Source organism: Bison bison, unplaced genomic scaffold (genome assembly GCF_000754665.1).
Source record: "Bison bison bison isolate TAMUID 2011002044 unplaced genomic scaffold, Bison_UMD1.0 scf7180017864376, whole genome shotgun sequence".
Classification (NCBI taxonomy): domain Eukaryota; kingdom Metazoa; phylum Chordata; class Mammalia; order Artiodactyla; family Bovidae; genus Bison; species Bison bison.
In genome coordinates this window covers 2,091,060-2,114,182 of record NW_011494948.1, presented here as the reverse complement: position 1 = coordinate 2,114,182, position 23,123 = coordinate 2,091,060, and the positions used below count along the sequence as shown (strand labels likewise).

General features: G+C 36.4%; 1 protein-coding gene across 9 annotated transcripts in view; it reads left to right on the top strand.

Moving 5' to 3' along the window:
• Window positions 1-23,123, top strand: part of PTPRD (protein tyrosine phosphatase, receptor type, D) — a 572,360-nt gene that overhangs the window by 425,767 nt on the left and 123,470 nt on the right. For 6 of the 9 annotated variants that reach the window (XM_010856985.1, XM_010856986.1, XM_010856989.1 and 3 more), the window contains 3 exons: window positions 8,519-8,631; window positions 20,049-20,090; window positions 20,597-20,694. In XM_010856985.1, the coding sequence (XP_010855287.1) occupies window positions 8,519-8,631; window positions 20,049-20,090; window positions 20,597-20,694 (253 nt within the window). The remainder of the gene's footprint in view (window positions 1-8,518; window positions 8,632-20,048; window positions 20,091-20,596; window positions 20,695-23,123) is intronic. The other 3 variants (XM_010856991.1, XM_010856992.1, XM_010856990.1) reach the window with 1 other exon arrangement.

Here is a 23,123-nt window from a genome sequence, read left to right as displayed (position 1 = left end):
AGGGTGTTTTCCAATCACATTCCAGGGCTGAGAAAAAAAAAAAAGTCAAGTTGAAGAAGTTTACAATCCTAGTGCATTAAATTACCTATCCTCTTTCAGAATTAGAAAGAATGAAGATAATCATTATTTTTCCTAATTATTACCATTACTCAATTGTCCACTCCCTACAATGGCTGAAAAAGCAAATGATTGAAGGCCAGAATATCTTAGTTGATGGTTCAGTCACCCCCTTCCAGTCTGTATCTTATCAGTGTGTCTGGTAAGGAGCCTGTTGTATTTGATCACAGTGTGTCTTGTGTAAGAGCTAAGGCCTGAAAGCTCAAGGTTCCCACATGCCCCAGAACAGTAAAAGATCCCATGTGAGTCCAGGCAGGCAAGAGCTAGTACCCTTTGCTTCTTATGTACTGCACTTATTACCAAAAGAGAATACAATAAGAAAAAAGTAAAAAATATATGTTTTACAGAAAACGACTATATGTTGACATCCTGCTGTGGGGTCAGAGCAGAAAATTGCTTGTTGACAACTGCGTTTCTAGATCACATCACATGACATTTGTTATTACTCAGAATGAAAAAGATGCTTACTTTTTTAAAGTTGTATTTTATGAGGATCTATCTGGCTATCATTAAGTCATGCCCTTTAATAGATATGTGCATGGCCTTGTAAACTAGTTACGTTAATATGGAGAAATAAGATTCTAACTTTGGTAATTGTTTTCTTTATCCACATGTGCTTGGAAAATAACAACTCAGTTTTTAATGTTTCCTAATCCTACAAAAAAGGCATCATATTTAAAGATATTATGGCTATTTAAGTTGCATTTTAGTGTATGCATATGTGAGCATTGTCTACAGCAATTGTTGGGAAATGCACACACTCAAATGCTAAGTATATTTAGCTAACCATCTGAAAGCCCATGAAGCATTTCTGAAATAGAAATGCTTGCTTCAGCAGTAAAGAACATTCCTGACTTGAAACTCAAGTAGACCCAACAATGTCCTTCCTGATTATCATGAAACATTTCAAGAGGAAATCTTCTGTAGGCAATGAATAGTGTCTCTAATAGCTTGGAATCTGAGCAAAGAAAATTATATAACAAACACTATACCTCTCTTTTTAGGTGCTTTTCAGTTTATACACAGGTCATTGGTAATCACTCAGAATTGATTATCATCATTACTATTATTAATTAGGGGATGAGTATGTAATACTGCTGACTCACAGTATCTTGATAATCCTGTTGGTAATATACACCTGTTTACAAGACTACCTTTGTTAGGAATAGGTCTATAGCTGTGGATGGTTTGTCCATATGAAAATATAAATCTCACTGAGTTGGTTGAGGAGATTTACTTCTATTAATTATAGTAATATGGAATAGCAGTTATTTTCATTTGCATTCTGTTCATTTGACTTTGTTTTAAATGTGCTAAAACCCATAATACATTGATAATCAATAACAAAACATATCACTGAGGCTTTGTAAGGGTCATAAAGGGCCATCAGAATAGTATTAATGAAATGTTTGGTAGGTTTTGCTAATTTTCCTGCACTAAGATTTTTTTTTTAATTCTGGCCTGTATCTGTGATACATGTGCAGTGATTTAACAGTTTAAACTTCAGAGAGAAGATGAAGCAAAGTTTAGAAAAAAAATAAATTAGGAAGCAGGTAACCTGAGTTCAAGTCCCAGCTTTTAACTAGCGGCTGTAGGGGATAGAAAGTCATGCCAGCACTCCAGGCCCTGGTTTCTTCACTTCTAAAATAAGTACATAGATTAGATAATGGACCTTTTTTAAATATGAGAACCTAAAAAGTCAAGTAATAGAATTAACATTGTATTATTTTTCCCTTCAGTGCATGTGTATGTTTTCTAAATGACTCCATGTTGCCCTTCATCTATCTTCCCCTACAAAGAAAAAAGAATTCATAAAGTAATTGAATGTTCTTTGATGTTCATCTACCCTGCACATCTGCTACATCTGTAAGACTTTTCAACCATTACTTCTAAAACTGTTCAGGGATTATTTCTATAGAAAATATTCTTAAAATGTAAATCTCTGAAAAGCATTTCAAGATGGATAAGTATTTGTTGTATACTATGAAAGGGAAAAAATGGATTAGGATGTTAGAAAGCACTAAGGCACGGTTTAGACCAAATTGTCATTCTTCAGTAGTAATAGTCTAATGTGAGTGGACACTGTAGAGAGTAAATAATTTCCATCCCCACCTCTGACGTTCATGTGTGAAGACCATGAGGAAGATGTGACTAAGGTGTAGACCTTTCCTTTTTCTCCTTTTCCCAGATCCCACAGTGGCTCCCTGTGGACTCTACCTCTGTAATGTTCTTTTTGAATCAGCCCTACATGCATTTCCATGGTATCATCAAGGAAAAAACTAGAGTCCAGACTATTTTGAGATGCTATGAAGAAATAGGCATCCACACTGGGCTGTGCCTTCTTGCCATTGAGGAGGTCCTTCCGAAAGCCTTCCTACTCATTCCACAGGCACTTGTCTTGACCCAGCAAACTCGCTCACGCTTTAGAAGCTAAAATCCACTTACTAAATGAAAGCCTTTCTGAGTGTCCACCTCGTGTCCTCTTTCTTTTAGCAGTTACGGCTGCCTTAGGGTCCCCTTCTCTACACTTCTAAAGCACTTTCTGCTTATCTTTATCATAGAACCTACCACATTACTGCCATTGCCCATTTCCATGGCTTTCTGTGCCCTCTAAACTGTAGGTCAAGGACTCCGTCTTATTCCTCATGGTATTTCCTTGTGCCAAGGCAAGTGCATGGCACAGAGGGCTACTGAATAATCACATTTTTAGTGATAGATAAACTTCCCTCCTCTTATGTATTCCATCTCTCATGATCACCTTCATCTTGACTGGCAAGAGCTGTAATGAAATCCTTAGCCTGCAATTTAAAATCCAAAAGATTTAAACTCATAGATATTTGCACAAAATATGTCCCCATGTGCAGTAAGGCTGACGTTTCTGTGGCAGAGGAATGACGTGGAGAGTATGCAGTGGTTCATCCTAGTATTCAACAGCCTTTTCATGCACAAAACTGGCAATTCACAAAGTATTTCACTCTGTCAGAGAAATAGGTTTTCTTACAAGGGATTCACAGATGACGTCACTGATTAAAAATAAGCCAAGTTAGGAACACTGTAGGATTTTTAAAAACTTGGCGTAACTAGCTAAACCACTTTAAGAATCAAAAGAACCTGTGTGTCTGATATCATTTTCATTATTCACTTTGTATGTGTGTGTGTTTGTACAGTTTAAATGTGGACTTTGTACTTTTCAAAAGCTATGGACTGGATTACCTTAAGGGAAGCTATTGTAGCAATCTGGGTATATAGTTCCTTGGCAATGAGGTAGACCTGGTACCTTTGTTTCTTGCAATTGAGAACTCACAAAACATTTTGCAGTTTGTCGCAACATGAGGACTATTTAGATGAATTCTTTTTAGGTGAAGGTTATACTTTCTGCATAAAGAACATGGTTAAACAGTCATCATTATCACAGGTGAAAGTGCCAATGAGAGCGAGCTGGAAGTGTTCACGTACAGTAGTGCGTCTGTGACTAGGAACATACGGGGCATGTCAGTGGCTGGTAATAAATTGCTTTTCTGGATTAGCACAGCTATATAGATGGGTTATGCTCTGTAGATATAATGATGAGTATTATATTTTCCAACACTGACAATGTATTTAAGCTTTTACTTGAAAAACAAGATTTATAATCAATCACCTTACTTGCCAAAATGTGTGTGAAGAACTCATCTCTGCCACTTCTTACCTTGTGGTGTATTATACAATTGTGCAAATTCTTCTGCAGGGCAGTGCAATTTGCAGGTATTTTAAAGGAACGATGTACCTCTTAACAGAAGCTTGTTTTTAATGAACTAAATTTCTTATATGGGATAATGTTATATTCCCATTAAGTGCATTAGTTGTTGTCTCATGGCATGTTTTTTAAAAATCAAATATCTCTACCATTAAACTCTTCCTAGTATATAAGTAATTGTGGTAGTGTTTTGTAGGTTGATGAATAAAAGTGAATCTGACATTAATACACACACAAATGCTTTGCTTAGCCATGTACTCTCATGTCCTCCATTTGCTTCATGATTGATTAGAGGCCTTGAAATATTTTGATATGCTATCATTTTCTAATGTGTGTCAGTGTATGTCCCTAATTTTGAGCTGTTAAATCTTGGTTGTCATGGTTACTCTCGTTACCATTGGCCAACTAACATTTAGCCTCTCTTTTTCTTTTTTGCTGCATTAAATTGGAGCAGTAAACCTGACAGGTGAGGAATAGAGAACAATCCCCTTTAATGCTCAGTGCAAAAAAAAAAAAAAAAAAAACCACACAGGTAGACTTTGGAGGTATTGAGGGGGTAATGGTGGAGGTTGGATATAAAAGATGAAACTGGCAAAGGGAACATGGACAATGCCTAGGTATAAAAAGTAATTTTTATATTAAAATGACTCAGGAAGAGGTAGTTTATGTATGATGTAAAATAGATTAAATTTAGAAGGTAGTAAAACCTGTCTCTGAGTTTTGTTTGTAGTCAAGGTTAACTGAGCATTTGTATGTGTTAATGTGAGTCATTTTCGTTTTGTTTTGTTTGTTTTTACTGAAACTATGATCTCAAGACCCTTTGTACAGGAATACTAACATTTTTATACCCTGCTAATATCGACGGCAGTACTTTAGTAAAAATTTATATTTAATTCCAAATTGTTTTCCCTGTCCTCCAGCCTTGAAGAATAATAGCAATAATAATCATTCCTATATTGCTTGCTTATTTACTGATCAGTCCAAGCTAATCCTTCAGCTTTCTAACACACACACATATGTATGAATTCCTGATTAAAATTAAGCAAAGGACCTCGATGCCCATCTAACCTGCCTCCCTTCCAGTGTTGTATTCCAGTGGTTCTCTATGGAGACAAGTAGCAAGAGCATCAGCATCACCTAGGAACTTGATAGAAACACAAATTCTTGATCCCACTGACCTCAGACCTACTGAATCAGAAACTCTGGGGAGTTGGTCCAGCAGCCTGTAGTTTAACAAGCCCTCTTGGGTGACTCTGATGCATACCAGAGAATCACCACTACATTATTTTCCTTAAAACCACGTAACACTGGTCAACAAGCTGCGTTACACTTTCACTGACAGCAAACTGAGTACCTCGGAGAAGCTGTGCAGGAAATCCAGCAGGAAAACACACGCAAACAGTTTTTTTAAGGCAAAAGTCAAAACACTTTGAATCCACTTAATATACTCAGAGATCTACCTCTCACTATAAAGCTGTCCACATTTCACAATTTCATCACTACCTTCTTGTTCTATCAATCAAGAGAGTTGGACCAAAACTTAACATCATCTAACCCTCCTCCCCTGTTTTATAAGTGAAGAAATTATGTGTTAGGTTTGTAGTTGACTTACCCGAGGAGACACAGACAAATAGTGGCAAAGTTGGGCTTCTGTTCTTGAGGACGTCAGAATCGTTGTGAACTGATTTCTTTGAAATCTCTATTAAATGAATACATTTCTTCCAAAAGCCTCTATGTATATGTCTGAATATTTTTGTTCCAAATACAGTAGTTACGATCTTCCACACCATGCCCCTGTGTTTTTGTTCCCCACTTCATATGCAGAGCAGGTGAGACTAGATGAAAATAAAACCCCACTGCGACCACAGAGCAGTGTTTTTGTTGTACATTATTCACAGCCCAGATAAAAACATTTTTATACAATTAGCATTTTCTGCCATATCTGAAATGTCATGTGCTTTTCTATTTTCTTTTCACGCAGATAATGCCTGCCCATGGTAGATACTTCTCGCTGTAAGAAATAAACTTAGCCTAGGAATTTATAATTCTGATAGAAAAAAATAGCAAGGCAATATTCAGAATCTGTTTCTAGTCACTATTTGTTATTTTTTTCTAATTGAGAATAATGAGATCTCTGAAAACTTATAGAAAAAAAGAAATGTCACTCCTGATGTTCATACTGGGCTTGCTTTAGACCATTATATGCCATTTAATACTTTGTAACAGTAAATTTCATTTTTAAAAACAATCGTTGTTTCTGATGATGATCGAATTCTTCATCCTGCAAATCTTCCTTAGAAATTCTTTGTTAGAAAACTCACATTTTAACACATTTCTGTTTAGAAACCATGCGGTAAAGTGTGGGCAGTCAGAATTACCCGTGCGGTGATCATCACAACAAGATGAAGCAGGATGAAATTTAAACAGCTGATTTTCCTTAGCTGGCTAGGAGTTTTGGAAACTGGTTTCTTAGAGATTATCTTATTTCGACAGATTGAGGGAAAAGTTAGTTAGTAAATGTCAGGACACCCCTCCCACTTGTTACAAGAGCAACTTGTCATTTTAGTCTCATGATCTGGGTTTTCCAAGACTCACTGGGCAACAAGATAGGATTTTAGCTTTCCTGGTACCAAAGAAATTGACTAAATGTCTTTGCAGAGTGTTCTTTTTTCTCCCTCTGCCTCACTGCCACTCAATCTGGCCTCAGCACAACAGAAGATAAGGAGGATGTCCCCCAATACCTGTAACAGTGTCTCCTTGCCCAGATATTTCTTCACGTGGCTTCCATAACACTGCAAGACAGACTGTAGAGCCATTCTGAAAAGGGATACAAATCCAGATTTTAGGCATCATATCTGGCACATAAGTGAAAAAAAAAAAAAAAATGTGCCAGACTGTGAAAAGACCAAAACCTGAGAAGGGCTACTGGGATTACTTGGAAAAGACCAACCATATGTTTGTTACACTTGAGATTGATTGACTGGCCAAACTTGGTGGTGTTTTGTTAACCAATTTATCTTCGATAGTAAAGCATGTCTCTGTGTCATGAGGCTAATACCCACAGCATCAACACAGTCCCATTTTCTACTCTGCAAGTGGTTGTCCTCTCCTTTCACATTGTCTTCTTAGCCCCTTTTTCTCTTCATTCTCATATACCTCTCACCAGCTTTCCATCTCTTCTTTTTCTTTCCTTCTCATTTTCCACTCCATATAACTGGAGCTGCCAGTTCCTCTGACATGCCTCCAATTCACTGCTTTCCTCTGACTGGTAGTATGTTTGGCAGTACGCTCTGTCCTAAGGCTATACTTGAGAATTTTAGGTAGAAACAGTAAATCCTGAGACAGGTTAATCCAAGGTTCTGAGAGAACAATGTGTCTTAACAGGACTCACCCCCCAAAATTCATCGCACTGAGAACATTTTGCCAAAGGCACTGCACTTGAGCAAATCAAGTATACTTTCCCTTCGCATCAGTCTTCCCTTCATCCTCTGGTTGGTTTCATTCTATACAGATGAGCAGAGATGGGAAGAAAGGCTATTTAACAGGAGCCCTCTAGCTAACCATGGAACGACCTGGGTGGCATTGAATGAGAGCCCATTGCCACAGCAACACTAATGAGCTGTACCACAGTCATATCCAAAAGGGACAGAGAGAGTTCCTACCCACTGCTGCCCCCTCCTCCCAGATAAGAATGTCTTTGCTCTGAGCAGGATGAGATGCTAAGATAATGACTCTAGCCTGGAGATTGCTAGAATCTGTATTGGGAAGAAACCACTGTTTGAAAAGTTCTCCCTTAGTTAAGTGAGTTTTTAATCTAATTCAACTAAAGGAAAGTATTTAGGTACCACTCTGTCTCCAAAGCGACTTAGCAGCAGCAGAAGCAGCTGTGATTATTTGTCTGGAAAAAACATGGATAAAGCAATCTTATGAAAAGCCTGACATTTGTTGCATAGACATTTTTTAAAATTACATCATGACACCTTAAGCAAAGATACTTACCTTGACACCATAAACAGGCAACATGGCTTTTTCCTTGGAATTTAAAAGAGAAAAAGGATGCTGGTTTGGTGTGGTCCTGATTCTCCATCCACATATTAGGGTAACTTGAACTCTTAGAAATATACTTCCTGCATTTATCTGGTTATGGGAAAACCCAATGCAGGTCCACTTTGTAGTCACTGGTCATGAATCCTGCAGGAAAAAGGAGGGGGGCAGATTTAGCTGTTTAGCTTGAGGCCAAGTAGTTTCTGAGTTTATTTCCATGGTAACTACAATCATAGTATTGGTTATTAGGGTTACTCTATCCTTTTCCTCCCAAAGAGAACTAGTGGACAAGGAAGAAAAGCTGACCAAGTTTCCAAACCTATCTCACTGGCACCTCCAAGGCAGAGTCTCTGAATTATTTAATTCCAGAGCTAAAGGAGGACTTACAGATCATCCACTTAAAATTTTCAGACATGAGGAAATACTGTAGGCCAGGAGAGAAAAAAGTTAGCTTAACAAAGTCAGAAAGGTCAGAAAGTTTTAAAACTACAAAGGGGGACGGGGGTGGGGGGGAGGAGTGGGGCAGGGTAGGGTGGCAACACATACATAATCGTTTACTTTTTTAAATCGGTTTCAGGTTTTTTGGTTATTTTATTCTTAAATTTTATTCTCTCCCTATAGGAAGAGGGCAGAATCTGACTCTAGAAAGAGCAGCATACCAAATAGTAAGGAGGTCCCTTCACACCATCCAACAGACCCAGTAGAACTGAGGCGCCTTAATTTCCAAACACCAGGTAAGAAGCACGACTCATCTTGTCCAGAACACAGTGTTTCCTGAAAGTTTTATAGCCCCAATGACACCGCCATGAGAGGTGACTATATCACTTGATTTCTAACAGTTGTTTATCTTCCTTATTATTACTGAGACTCAGCAGAACATATGTCTTGAAAGGAAATTATATTCTTTGTGAAAATCTGAGGTGGGGTGGAAAGAGGAAAAAAATAATTTTTCCTTCAAGTTTTGGAAAACCTAAAGTCTTAAAAATATTTGCCATTTTTATGAGCTTATTAGCACAGTTGATTATTTTCAATGACACCTATCTGGAAAGAATCCAGTTTCTTACCTTATAAAGTGAATGAGTAGATGGATGGAATGTTACCTCATTCATCTCATTGGGAAACAATACATTTTTTTAATCTATTTCTCTATTAATTTGTGTCTGTGTTATTCTGAAAGAAAGGGGAAGGGAAGAGAAAAACAAGGGAAAAAATTGTATGTTACCTTTACTAAATTTCACTAACCAGTTTAGGTTTCTTGCTGAGGAGATGCTCAGAGTGATTGAGGATAAGAAATATATGCTTGTTTCTTAAAGAACATTAAGTGCTTCAACAGAGGAAAAATATTATTCCTGCTGAGGGGTGTTTTGTTCAGCATTGTTACTGCAAGGCTAACTCCATTTTGCCTTTTTTCACCTAAATCTTGTTTATGCCAAAATGATGAATGGTAGAGAGAGCTAAACTATACAGCTGAGTGGCATTGTCTCAGTACCTAATGAAAATGAAAAAAATTAAAGAGCTGATCTAAGAAGTCCATTTGATGACAATTTGATGTTAGTATTGTATCCCAAATTGTTTGAAAGTTTTGTGTCAAATGGATATTCTACTCATTATGGTATACCACAGATTTACTACACTGCACATTTTCTGTGAATTGCTTGGAATTGAAAGGGCACAGTTTACTGTATTTACCATATGTGTGATTTTACACGTAGATATGCCATAGTAACTAGTAACTATCCAGTTAAAAGAAATGCATGGAATTTTAAACGTGGCTCTACCAATCACCATAGACGTGGGCTTTAAAAAAAAAAAAATCTCTCTCAAATGAGGTTTATTCCTTAAAAAGCAAAGATGTACCTTCGTCAGCATGAAAGTTAAAATAAATTTTCCATTTAACTAAATATCTCCTGATGGGCATTTATTTAAGAGGCTTAGTATACAGGCAAGATTAGCAGCAAAATAGAGCCACTGGGAGTGCTATCCCTCATCAGCCCAGCACCGAGAGAGTGACACCTGAATGGCTACTGTGCAGAAAGGGTTACTATCAGAGTGCTGGTGGCTACAAGGGAAATACCAATGCCTTCAACCAAGATATCTCCATATTCAAGAATGCTAATAAGAATCTAATTTCCCCAATGTATGTGGGAATAGTAGATCCCTTTATAGAGTAGAACATGCTAAGTTCCATATAAGTCACTAGAAAGAATGAAGGGTACAATCGAAGTGAAATTCCTTTTATCAATAACAGCTTTAACAAAATAAAATGGGGACTTAGGCTTATGGTTAGTGTTAGTTACTTAGTCGTGTCCAACTCTTTACAGCCCCATGGACTGTAGCCCGCCAGGCTCCTCTGTCCATGGAATTCTCCAGGCAAGAATACTGGAGTGGGTTGCCATTCCTTTTCCAAGAGATCTTCCTGACCCAGGGATCAAACCTGGGTCTCCTGGATTGCAGGCAGATTCTGTACCATTTGAGCCACCAGAAGATATCATTTAACTAAGATTAAACTTACCTCAAATGGATAGTGGAATAAAGTGGGCAAACAGTAAAAAGGAGAGAGGTGGTTTAAGAGGAATAGAAGAAACCAGGAGAAATTGTACCAAGATCCTAGCACGTCTATTCACAGGCAGCGTTACGCTGTCACCGCCTGCTCAGTTAAGCAGTCTAGTTAAGTCTTGGTTTGTTGAAATAGTCTTTGTGCCTCCCAAGCTCTAGAATGTGGCCTGCTGTCCTGAAAATCTGACCAGTTTACAAAGAAAATAGACTCACGTGTTAATGTGAAATTCATAGAGTATGTTTCAGTTTGCTTCAGCCAGTGGGGATTCTAGCCAGTGGCTATGAATTTAATTACTTGCTGATAGGATAAGAGCAGAAGTTGGGATTGTTAACCAAGTAGCTTTATTGTGCTAATCCTCCCTGGTTTGTAAATAATCAAGGGCTTTGCTGGATGATCAAATAAAATGATTCTTTTATTCTAAAACACTTTTCTTAGGTATTGCACAGGAAGCAATTTTAATTTGTACTTATATTTTTGGATTGTAAGCCATTCACCCTTCAGTTTCTGAAATGTGCTTTTTATATACATCATACCTTTGCGTATATAGTTATGTACAACTATTATATAATATGACAATGTTACTTAATAGTATGCACAAGTAGAGACTTAACAATCCATGATTTTCAATGAAATCAGAAACCTGTGATTTATGTAACCAGCCCCTAGCACAGAATTTGATCTTGAAAGCAAATTGATTTCTACTTCTGATGAGTCTGTTGTGGATGATAAAATGTCAAACTAACATTATCATTTGAAATTCAGTAGGTCTTTCAGAAGGTAAAGGAAGCTTATTGCTTAGTTCACTGATTCTTATTTCTACTTTCCTTTAAAAAAAATCATCTTGTGAATTAAAAATGTATTTACATTTTGAGTTACTTATTTTTGTTGGAGCGTCTGGGTTTAAAGAGCCAGATCTTTTTCCCAAATTCTGCTTCATATTCAAAAGATATTGAAACATACATACAAAATTTCATACAGATACAGTATTTGGCATTAAGTACTTCAAAGAATTATTTCCCTAATTGTAGTACCACAAACACATATGTCTCTGGGTCCGGGAAAGAAAAAGGTCAGAATTTTGTCTCTGGGTACAAAGTGAAAACAGAGAAATCTGTTCTTTTCATGATACCATCTCTGTGAAGTTGTGGGATGTGGAGAGGAACTTTGCTTTAAGCATACTTGCCAAATTTGGGGTGATAATCAGGTCCTTCTGTTTGTTAAACACTATTCAAGCATCTAGACAGGATTAGAAATGCTCGCCTTTTGCAAATTAAGAGCAGGTACCTCTGCTTGTAGGTATTTTCCACGAATATATTTATCTGTCTGTTAAGGATTCAGATGGCAGTGTGCAGCCAGGTTGCAATTGTGAGAACCTGCACTACCTAATCTCTTAAGAGACTATGGCTTACAACGGTGACATCACTTCATGGTCTGCGGGGACAGTCAGAACTGGTGTGGAATAGGTCAGTTGAAGGGATCATTTAGCTAAGGTGAGACTTACAACCTCAAGTGGATAATGGAATAAAATGGACACAATGAGTAAGTGAGGGAAGAGATGTAGAAGACTGTTCTAGAATTAGTAACTAGTCATCAATTTTTATAAATCTTTAAGATCTGTGAAGGAAGGGAAGAAAAGACTCTCTTATAAAAGATGCTTTTAATGAAACCCCTATTTAAGCCTTACACATCTCTGTGGACAGTGGTAACTGGATATGTGTTAGGATGGCTGATAGACGAGTTACATGTTAAACAAAAGTGAACTACTTTTTTGGTGGGAAGAAAGCTTTTCTTATTAAAAAAATTTCCAAGTTACTTTATAATCGGCCCATCAATATTTCTTAATTAATTATAAAAGTAGCACATGTTTACTGAGGAAAAAAATTTTTTAATAGAAAGTAAGCTTAACAATAGTTATACTTAGGTTATGGCTATATGGTTATGCAGTGTATTATTTAAATTTTGTGTGTGATTTTTATAAGTTGTAAAAGGCAAAAAAATACTTTTATAAAAGAAAAATTATTCTTTATCTTGCTTTTTCTTCTTTTGACATATTTAAAATAAAGTGTAAATGATTTCCTATACTCCCAATTTTACTTTCCAGAAATATCTACCATAAGGAGTGTCATGCATGTATTTCCAGAATTTTTTGTGTATACAGTTCTTTAAATGATAATATATATAGCAGGCATATAAATACAGATGCATTTACATGAAATTTCCTATTTTAATATTTAACTACATTTTCCAAGCTAATATATGAAGTTTTATCTCCTTTAACAGCTGATAGTATTGATGATATTCTGTTCCACAGATGTCACAAAATATATCATCTCAGTCCTTATTAATGGAGGCTAACTCATTTTCTGCATTTTGCTCTTACAAAACATACTGTACTGAGCAGTACTGAGCCCAGACCGTTTCACATTGCTGTTATTTCTGAATGATGGGCGCCTGGGAGTGTGATGGCTGAGTCCTAGGGCAGGCACATTTTACTTTACCATTTTGATAGAGATTGTCAATGATGGACATTTTTGAAATCCTGTAAAAAGCCTTACCTACTGTGTAGCCCATCTGGGAGGTGGCCTCTAGAATTGGACACAATGACTAAAGTAAATATAATATTGTCAAAAGATGGTGATTTATAAGAAAACCAAAACATTACTGGTATGTGGTCCTATTTCTATTTTTTCCAACAAAGCAAATTTAGAAGTTCAGCATCTTAAAGAAATAAGCTTTCTTTCTAGTATTAAAAAAAAATGTAAAAGGACATGGTAACTAATACCATCGTGAGGCATGCTAGTCAGCAGCTTTCTTTGTGCCTGCAGACTTTTCCCTCAGACCAACCCACTTTGGTCTGAATTTTTAATTTTTTTTTTTTCCTAAAAAATTCTTTTTCCAGTATCTGTACCCCTTACTTAGAATCCTCACTCCCCTTACTCCCAATTTTTATTGTTTTCCACACAAAAACAAAACTCTAGACTTTGTACTTGCACCTTTTAGGAAAAGAGATTTAAAAATTGATGATCAGATGGTACAATGTAAAAACTTCGTTTTCATCCCGTGAATGACCTTAATATGTTTTGCCCTAAAGCATACATGGATGGTAGGTGATTGATGGGCTGTGAAATACAAAAACAAACTCATAAAATGTTAACGTATCAGAAATAGCCGTATCAGCAACACAAATGTCTGCATAGCAACTGAGTGATTTTGAAAGCTCTTGAGGCATCTCTTCTGATGCACTAGTAGTATTAACTGGATCAGTGCTAACAAAATCAATTTTTATACGTATCTCCTTATATTTTATTTTGTACTGTAGGAAACGTAAGCATATACCTAAATGAATAATACTAGATGTACTCTTTTTGTATTTCAGAAACGTTGGTTCTTTGCATCTAAATGCTAAACTTCTGATATAAAGGAACATGGTTCGTTCAAATCCTGCATTTTGAGAAATCCTACATAAAAATGAATTTTAATTATGTCATTTAGTGTTACCTGAAAAAGCACTCTTGGAGTACCTTTCCCTTAATGATGATCCTAGTCATGGATTAAGTCAAAATGTCATTGTCATACTAAGAAGCAAGTATACCTTACAAATCAACGTTCTCTTAATTCACCATTCATTTGTGAGGCAAATTGTAAACGTAGAATATTTATAGTTATTGAAGTTATGCTAAGTAGTTCATAAATGATGTGAAAAGCTGTCAAATATTTTGTAAACTTAGTTGCTATGATTTATTAAGTAGGTAGGTATAATTCTGATTTGATGAACAAAATAACATTTCTCTGTTCCATGGCCACGACCTATTCTTCAGTCTTTATCACAATATGTTAGAAAGGAAAACCATGAAGACAGTGTTACTACATTATCACACATGAATATTAACAGCAAAATCATCTAAAAGATGTTCCACCACTATCAGTGACCACAAAACCTCCAGTTAACAAAGTTGTTATGAAGTTTTAAAGTATCTACTGGCATTTAATAGTGTTTAAAAAATAAGGCAAGTATTTGATAAACATTTCTCTATATATAAAAAATTCATTTGAAACTTAATATTGGTTAGAGTAGTGACCTCATAAAATAGAACATTTGAAAAGCAAAAACATGATATTTCAGGGGGGTTTTGAAAACATATCTGCTGAATAGCACTACAGTTTTTAACATGAACTAAATGTACACATTTAAAATATTTCCATGGAAGCTCACAATGTCTTCGTAAGACATAAAAAAAAAAATACAGGTGTGTGTATGAGTGTCCTTTACTTGTTCCCCACCACCAACACAAGCGTACCTTCTAAATGAAGCTAATACATTATTGACACAGTTTCTCAAACTGAGAATAGTTTATGATGCCATGTTACTGCATGAACAGTCCAATTTCACAAGTCCATATTTATGTATGTGACACCACTCTCCCAGGGATGTTCAATGATTTAAGAGATAGCATGGCATAATGAGAAGTTCCCTAAATGAGAACTGGTAAGGTGTGGGATTAAAACCCCCACAAAGCCATAGTTTACTGATAATGATGGCCTTGATCAAGTCCTTTTACTGCTCTGAGCTTCATCTGCCTTCCTAGTGGACTTAATTGGAGAGGAGTGGGGATAGAGGGTGAAGCATGGGAGAAGTACCCATTGCCCAGTCCCACACACAGTACTCAGCGTCTCTCCTAGTGACACAGATATGCTGCCTCTCACTTTCAGCATTCTTAGATTTTAATTCACACACCAGAGGAACATTCCGCTCTTCTAAAACAGAGGTCACTGTTAGCCAAATGTGGCCTCCAAAGGTCTTTTCTTTGACCCCCACTGGATTTCAACAAGTGAAAATGGAGGAAAGCAACATAATTGTCTGGGTTTTCAGGTGCTACTGAAAGCCTGAGAAGCCTCACCCTCTTGGCTCTGTAGTACCACTTGGAAGATATCTGCTAGAGTTTCCAACCTTCTAGAAGCTCTCCAGTCTACAGCAGCCCTAAGGATAATCCTGACATTGACAGAGAACATCAGCTGCCATTCATCACAAGTGTATTTTTTTAAATAGAGAAATATTTCTCTTTGCTGAGACTTCATATTGAAAGTAGATAAACGAAGAACAGTCCTAGGAGATTCCTGGTTGCACAAAAATGGGGAGGAGTAGGTTTCTTGTGAGTGTTTACTATTCAATATCTGTTTACACTTTTCCTTCTTTTCCTAACTGACTTGGGCCCTTTAGCACTGGAAACTTTGCCCCCTGCTTTAGAAGATCATAGCTTCAATTCCAGAAATAAAACAGTAGAAGGATGCCAAAATCACATACGATTTTGTTACTTACTATGGGCTAAATAATAATGGGCTAAAATATACAAATCTCTTAACTTTCCTAGTCTTCAGAACTCTTTTATAAAATGAAAATGCTGGACTAAGTAATGTCTAAGGCACCATGATTTTTAAAGTTTTACATCTTATAAGGAAGCCATTACACAGTTATTATCAAAAAAAAAAAAAATAGCCATCCTGTTTTTTCCTCCAACCTAAGGCAGATTTCATTGACTACATCTGTCATTTTTCATGTTGACAGTGTGTATTGTTGATATCATAACTCCATAATGAAAACTCTGTTCTGATGCAATGGGTGCCTTCCTTTAAAATGCATTTATGTTGTGCATTTGTAGCTTTGAACTGATGAGGTCGAGACCCTAGCAAGTCCTCATCAGCTGTGAGCTGCACTTCAAGTTCTTTGCTGCTAATAATAGCTAAAGCACTAAAGCTTCCTAATCAAGACTTAGAGCAGATTCAAGGGTATCACCAGGAGAAAGCTGATCTCATTCTTAGATACTCTAATATGATTTTTGAATGAAAAAAGTTACAGGCTCCCCCCCCAAAAAATCCCCAAAGGACTGAAAGGTATTACTGGGGAATTTTAAAAATGTCAATGTCTGGCTCCCATACCCAGATATTCTGAGTTAATTGGTCAGGTGTGCAACCTGGAAAGAAGGGATTTCAAAGCACCTCAAAAGATGCTAATGTGAAAACACTGTTCTAATGAAAACATTGGTTCCCAGACTGTGAGCAGTGACCAGGTTCCAAACAAAAGAGTGAAAAAATACTTTGGTGAGGTCAAATTCATAATTAGTGTCTCCTATTTCATTCAGATTCTAACATACTTGATTATATCCTGTAAACTTTATTTCCACATTGGACAATAGAGAAGTTTAGGGAGAATCATATAATAGCATTTTTGCAAGAGATCCTTGGTAATTATTTTCGGATATGAGCTAAAGAGTTTCATGTTAAATAATAAATGCTGTAGAGGGTGTGGAGAAAAGGGAACCCTCCTACTCTTGGTGGGAAAGTAAATCAGTGCACTATGGCGAACGGTATGGAGGTACCTTAAGAAAATGCTGAAGATATATCCAGAGAAAACTAATTCAAAAAGACGCGTGCACCCCCAATGTTCATAACAGCACTATTTACAATGGCCAAGACACAGAAGCCATCTAAACTGCCCATCAACAGATTAATGGATAAAGAAGATGTGTGTGTGTGTGTGTGTGTGTGTGTGTGTGTATCCATACACACACATATACATCCTGGAATATCTTACTCAGCCATAGAGACGAATGAAATACTATTTGCAGCAACATGGATGCACCTAGAGATTATCATATTGTACTAAGTGATGTCAGACAGAAACAAATATCAGATCACTTATGTGTCAGATCTAAAGTATACAAATAGACTTATTTACAAAACAGAAACAGATTCACAGATATAAAAAGCAAACTTACGGTTACCAAAGAGGAGAGGATGGGGGGAGGAGTAAATTAGGAGTTTTGGATTAGCAAATACAAACTCACTCAGTCATGTCCCACTCTTTGTCACCCCATCAAGCTCCTGTGTGCATGGAATTCTCCAGGCAAAAACATGGAGTGGGTAGCCATTCCCTTCAGCGTCTCTTTCCAACCCAGGGATTGAACCTGGATCTCCAGCATTGCAGACAGATTATTTTACTGACTGAGCCACCAGGGAAGCCCAACATGCAAGTTTCTACTCTATAGCACAGGGAACTATATTAAATATATTGTAATAAACAATAATGGAAAAGAATGTAAAAAAGTATATATACATATATAACTGAATCATTTTGTTGTATACCAGAAACTAACAGAACACTGTAAATCAACTACACTTTAATTTAAAAAATAATAATGAAAAGAAATGAGTTTCATGTTAGAGGAGTTTCATCCCAGATCTATTCTTTAGCATAATTTTTATGTTGACATTTACTTATTTTGAATACATACATGATATGCCTATATGTATATCATATATTCTTATGATATAAGGTAATTTGGCTAGCTAAAAAAAATGTGTTAAATTTAATTCAAAAAATTGACAATTCAACTGCATAATTTTCTATTTTGTAGACTATAAATGTTACCCCTCAAAGAAAAGACACAGTTACATTTAAAACCTTCACATATGAACTACATCCATGAGACCCTTCTCTGCTCAGAAATCCTGAATATTTTGAAATGAGTTATAAAGAAGTGACTCTTTATCTAGCTCCCCACTTTTATTTTTACACAAAAAGAAGTTTAGGTGCTTGATAACAAGAGGTTTGTCTCTTATTAGTAGATGGCAGGCCTAGAAGTAGAATTCCTGTTCAGTACGCTAGCCTGGGATTTCCTCCCCTGAACCATCAGATTCCCACAAGCTCTGCTCGCCTTTCTGTGGAACATCCATGTTGACAGTTTTACTTGTCCTAGTGCTTTGGTGCAATATTGCCAGATCATAAGTAATGATTCTTGAACGCCATGATGTCTTTGCCTGTGATATATACATATGCTGAATTAGAATGTAATGGATCAGTACAGATTTGCTTGGATTTCTCTGTCATTAGCTTCCAAAGTAATACATCCAGACCACGTGCCAGTGCATGCCAGAAGTAAATATTGGTTGATTATGATGGTCTTCTACTGCTGTTATACTAATGCTTTTCCCATCTCCAACTGGCTTTACTTTTGCAGCTTTGAGCAGTAATTCAGTCCCCTACGCCTCCCTGATTGGCTCTGTGTCCTCCCTCTCTAGCCAAACCACCACTCAGTCCATATATGATAATAACTCTCTCCCACGATTCGCTCGAAAAGGTCTAAACATCTTTGTCTCTATTATTTTCTCTGTTAAAGCACTGTAATGGATGTCCACATCATTTCATCCCCAAACAAGCCTACAGTCTCTTGTGCCTTTGCATTTCCATTCTTGTCATTGGGAGTGCCTCATCTGGATAAGATCACTATAATTATTAGATCACTGTCACTCAACTGCTCCTCCCACAAAATGTAGATGAGTTCAGTGCTACCATCTACAGGGAAACGTTCTAGAAACGAGTTCCAACATCTAAGTCCAAAAGCATAATCACATCAGCAACAAAGAGTTTCTTCTTCCAAGCTGATTCATTTTTATTGGATCTTCCATTAAGCTTTTAGCTGACTGAAAGCAGACTTTCATAGCTGTGGATACTAAAGTACTGCCTATCACAGCACAGTGCTGAAATGATTGTCTGGGAGAAGCAAGATAGTTTTTTACTTAACTTACAAAACCATCGATAATTTGGCATTAGAGACAAAGGAACTCATTGGCTTTCAATATCAGTACAATATTTAAAATACCCATAAATTAATTACAAAGTAATTACACGTTGTGCTGACTTAATGGTCACCATACCTCAGCCTGACACCCTGCAGAGAGTCCCAGGGACAGCAGAATGTCCACAGGGACAGGGTTTCCAGCTTGAGTCCCTCCCTTACGCTTTTTTTTTTCACTTAAGAGGCCTCCTTGGTGGCATGCTAGTTCAAGTTTTTCTAGTCAGCTGGAATTTGCACCTATAAGACATGAGTCAGCAATGGTCTCTTATGGTGCTCTTGAAAAATTAATCAGAAGAAGTAAAATATAAATCGTATGAAAAATGAAAAATCATTATAGACACTGGAATCACCATAGTTAGTGGTGCTTTATTTTTAACAGAATCGATGAATACCTTCAGCTGGCCGACTGAACTAAGATGTATCACCCCCATGTCACTGCTTTCTTTTACCACCTTCTTTTTCCTCTTCATCCTTTCACCATTTGCTCCCTTTCCTGCATTCAGTTCCCATTAGTGGACAAAGATGTTTACACCTGAAGTAGATTGTAGGTTTGCTAGGGGTTGAATAATGGGGACTTGGGGCAAAACATCAGCAAGCTGTCAGTGTGGCCATTGATAAATGTCCAGGAGAAGGCTGCAACCCCAACCTCTACAATCTGCTACTCGTGGAAACATTTTTGAAGCTCAGTTTTGTGTCTGATTTTGTCATCAGTGATTATTGTCTATAGTCTGTGGTGCATGTCATTCTTTGTGTTCATGTTTGCATGTGAATGTCAGTCACCTACAGGTTTGTGAAATATTAAAGCGATTTTAATCTAGTCACAATGTATATGAATCCTGTTAAAACCTGCAGCATTTTTATTAGTGCTTTTTAAAAGTATATCAGGCATCCATTTCTTTTTTTTTTTTTTTTAACAAATTTGTTCTGTTTTATTTTATTTACACCATCATTTCCTTTGCAGGTTCAGATGATTCCGGTTACCCTGGTAACCTTCATTCTTCAAGTTAGTTTTCCTTGATTCTGCATAAGTCACTTTATGTTTCCTATCAAGCTACAACTCTTTCCCTTTTTAGGCCTTTCTCAGTGTCTATTTTCTTAGTGCACTTTACACCATTTAATTCCACACAATTTCCATTTCACACAGTGCAGGAGAAGGAGTTTGAAATGACATAACAGTCATTACTCAAAGCAGAAGTTGACATCAAGCCTGACTGTCAGTTTTCTCCACTAGCTAACTGCATTGATTCATAGCACAATAACACTTTCTTTCACATTAGGAGTGTTAGTTTGGAGATTATGCTTGGTGACTTTTCATTTGGCTACAAAATTCATCCTTCCAGAGCATGTCCTGCTTTGAGTAACCAAACTATCTGCCTGCTTCTTCACATTAAACATCTTTACTACTCACGTATTTTCAGGCCATTTCTAACTATAGTATTCTCTGTATTTTGGAATAGTTAGCTTTATTTTCATTTGTTTTCAAATGTCTGTATTCTTTCCTTTTAATAGGTATGGCTAGCCATCCTCCAATACCTATCTTGGAACTTGCAGATCACATTGAAAGGTTGAAAGCAAATGACAACTTGAAGTTTTCCCAGGAATATGAGGTAATTCAGTGTGTTTATACTTGACAGTATTTTCAAGAATTGTCCCCCTCTTCTTTATAATCATATCCATCAGTTCTTTTTCCTTTAAATATGACTCAGCATCTGATACAAAATTTTACAACAAATAGCCAACTAAAAAGTATCTGTATGATTAATGGAATAGTTGTACTTTTAAAAGTATCTAATTTTTTATATTCGTTCAGTGTTATTTAATGAGGTTGGTTTATCTTTCCTGATTTCAAGTTAATATACTGAATGTATAAGCTTCCCAGTATACCATATGATTGCCAGATACACTAAATTATGGTGAGAAAGCTTACTGAAAAAGAAATTACAGAGAATAAGCAGATTTCCAAGTCCTCTTGGTCAGTTTACATGGCCTGAAAACTACAATTATTAAGTACATACACATGATTTTACCCATTCAGTATAAAATAATATTGGAGCTAATTTTAAGATAGTAATATGTTCACAGGCTGTTGGGTGTTTCTGAAGCAGTGGTGCACTTAACAGTATCTTACATTTTCAGAATCCTTAAAGGTTTTGTGTTAATCCTTGATGAAAATGAATAAAAAAGTGTTGTATATGTGTGGGTATTTAGATATTGTGTCATTTATCAAGCAGAAGATTGTGAAACTGACTATTTATCATATTCCTCAGAAACAGGGACCCATAGTGGAACCAATTCATGGATTATTTATAACTGAATGATCATTTATCTTTTAGATCAAGTTTAACTAGCATAAGCATAAGAGTAAAATGTCCAACTAAAATCTTATAATTGTGCCAGATAAAAAAACTGAAACTGTTCAAGTTCTGCCATAAAGAGTTTCTTTTGGTTTATTTAATAGGAATCTTAAAACACATCCTTGTTATCACCCTTGATTTCTCTATTATCGGCCTGAAATGAGGCTGATGGACTGGATTTCTCTCAGTCCCTACCAACTCTAACATTTTTCCCTGTCATATTTGGTTAGAAAACTCTAAGAAGAGCCCTAACCTCAAGTGGCTAGAGAGTTATCAACCACGTGAAAAAGCTCCATGTAAGAGAATGTGGAGCAGTGGGGCCTGTGGCAATCTGGACATTTGCATGGATTTTCTAGTCTTTAAACATTCATTTTTTGATTATTTTATTGTTCTTCCTAAGCAAAACATATCTGTAGCCCCATTCAGTCTCAAGAGCTGGTAACCTTTTATTCAATTTACATATTCCAAACATCTTTGTTGATAGAACACAAAGGAGATTTTGTTTGCTCACTCATTGGTTAAATTATATTTTCACTTATTCTCTTTCAAGCATTTAGGGGAATATTTCAGTTTTAGGAAACACATTGGATTATGAATTATTTTCTAAATGGTCTGCTTCTTATTTCTTTCCTATTCTTCCTCTTAGTCATAAAGGCTCTCTTTACATTGTGCAGTATTCTTGAAAATAGTTTCTATAGTTTCTGGTTTGAGGCTTCAGATTGAAAATTGAGTTTTAAAAAGAAAACAAGGCATATGATAAATGCCATTTGGGGCAACATAAAATCACATAGTTAAGTGTTAGCTTTCACTAGCCAGAATTTTTAACGCTGCCAACCTGCTCTTTATTGTTATCATGAGTGTTGTTATTGTTATTCTTAGTGTGTTGCTGTGTGTGATATTTTCTTCATGGCCCCACTTTTAACACATTATGTGTGATTATGAATGATATGATGGGTCACAGAAATACAATTTGATAGCTCAACTTGTTAATAGCCATTCATTAACTTTCTACTCTTATAAGCGTAAACTATTGACAATATCTGCAGTATTTAAGCAGTCTCAGTTGTATGCATTGACTACAGTAACTTGCTTCCTTTAAATACAGGATTTCTCTAGAAATGCTGCATGTAAAGATACTCTAATGATACTCATTTAGCCATTAGATTAGAAGTGCTCCTTGAAAGTAGTTATGAACTTCATGCTGGCAGCACTCCCATTAAGAACTCCCCGAGTAGCCATTGACATGATAGCCCACACTGACTTCACCGTTTATCATGACGATGATCTGTGATTAAAGCTCCCTGGGCATGAATTGACTCTACTGTGCCTTAACAGCCATGAAGGAGATATTTAAATGTTGTGTTCATCTGTGATAATATGATAAAGACTTCTGCATAGTATTTTAGACCAGAGGACAACACACTGGAAGAAGTTTATCTTTTTTTTTTTTTTTAACATATCATCTCTATATAAACTTGATTAGATTTTTCACTGTTTTTCAGTGAGGAGAGATTACTTTCAAACATAACTATTTTAGCATAATCACTATGGATTAATGTTTACTCAGACCTCTCAAGATGGGTGAAGCTAAATCTGCGACTCTGATTCTAAGATTAAAACAGGAATTAAATGCATGAAACCTGTTTACACTGATTCTGAGGTTAGACTAGGAGGAAGTGGGT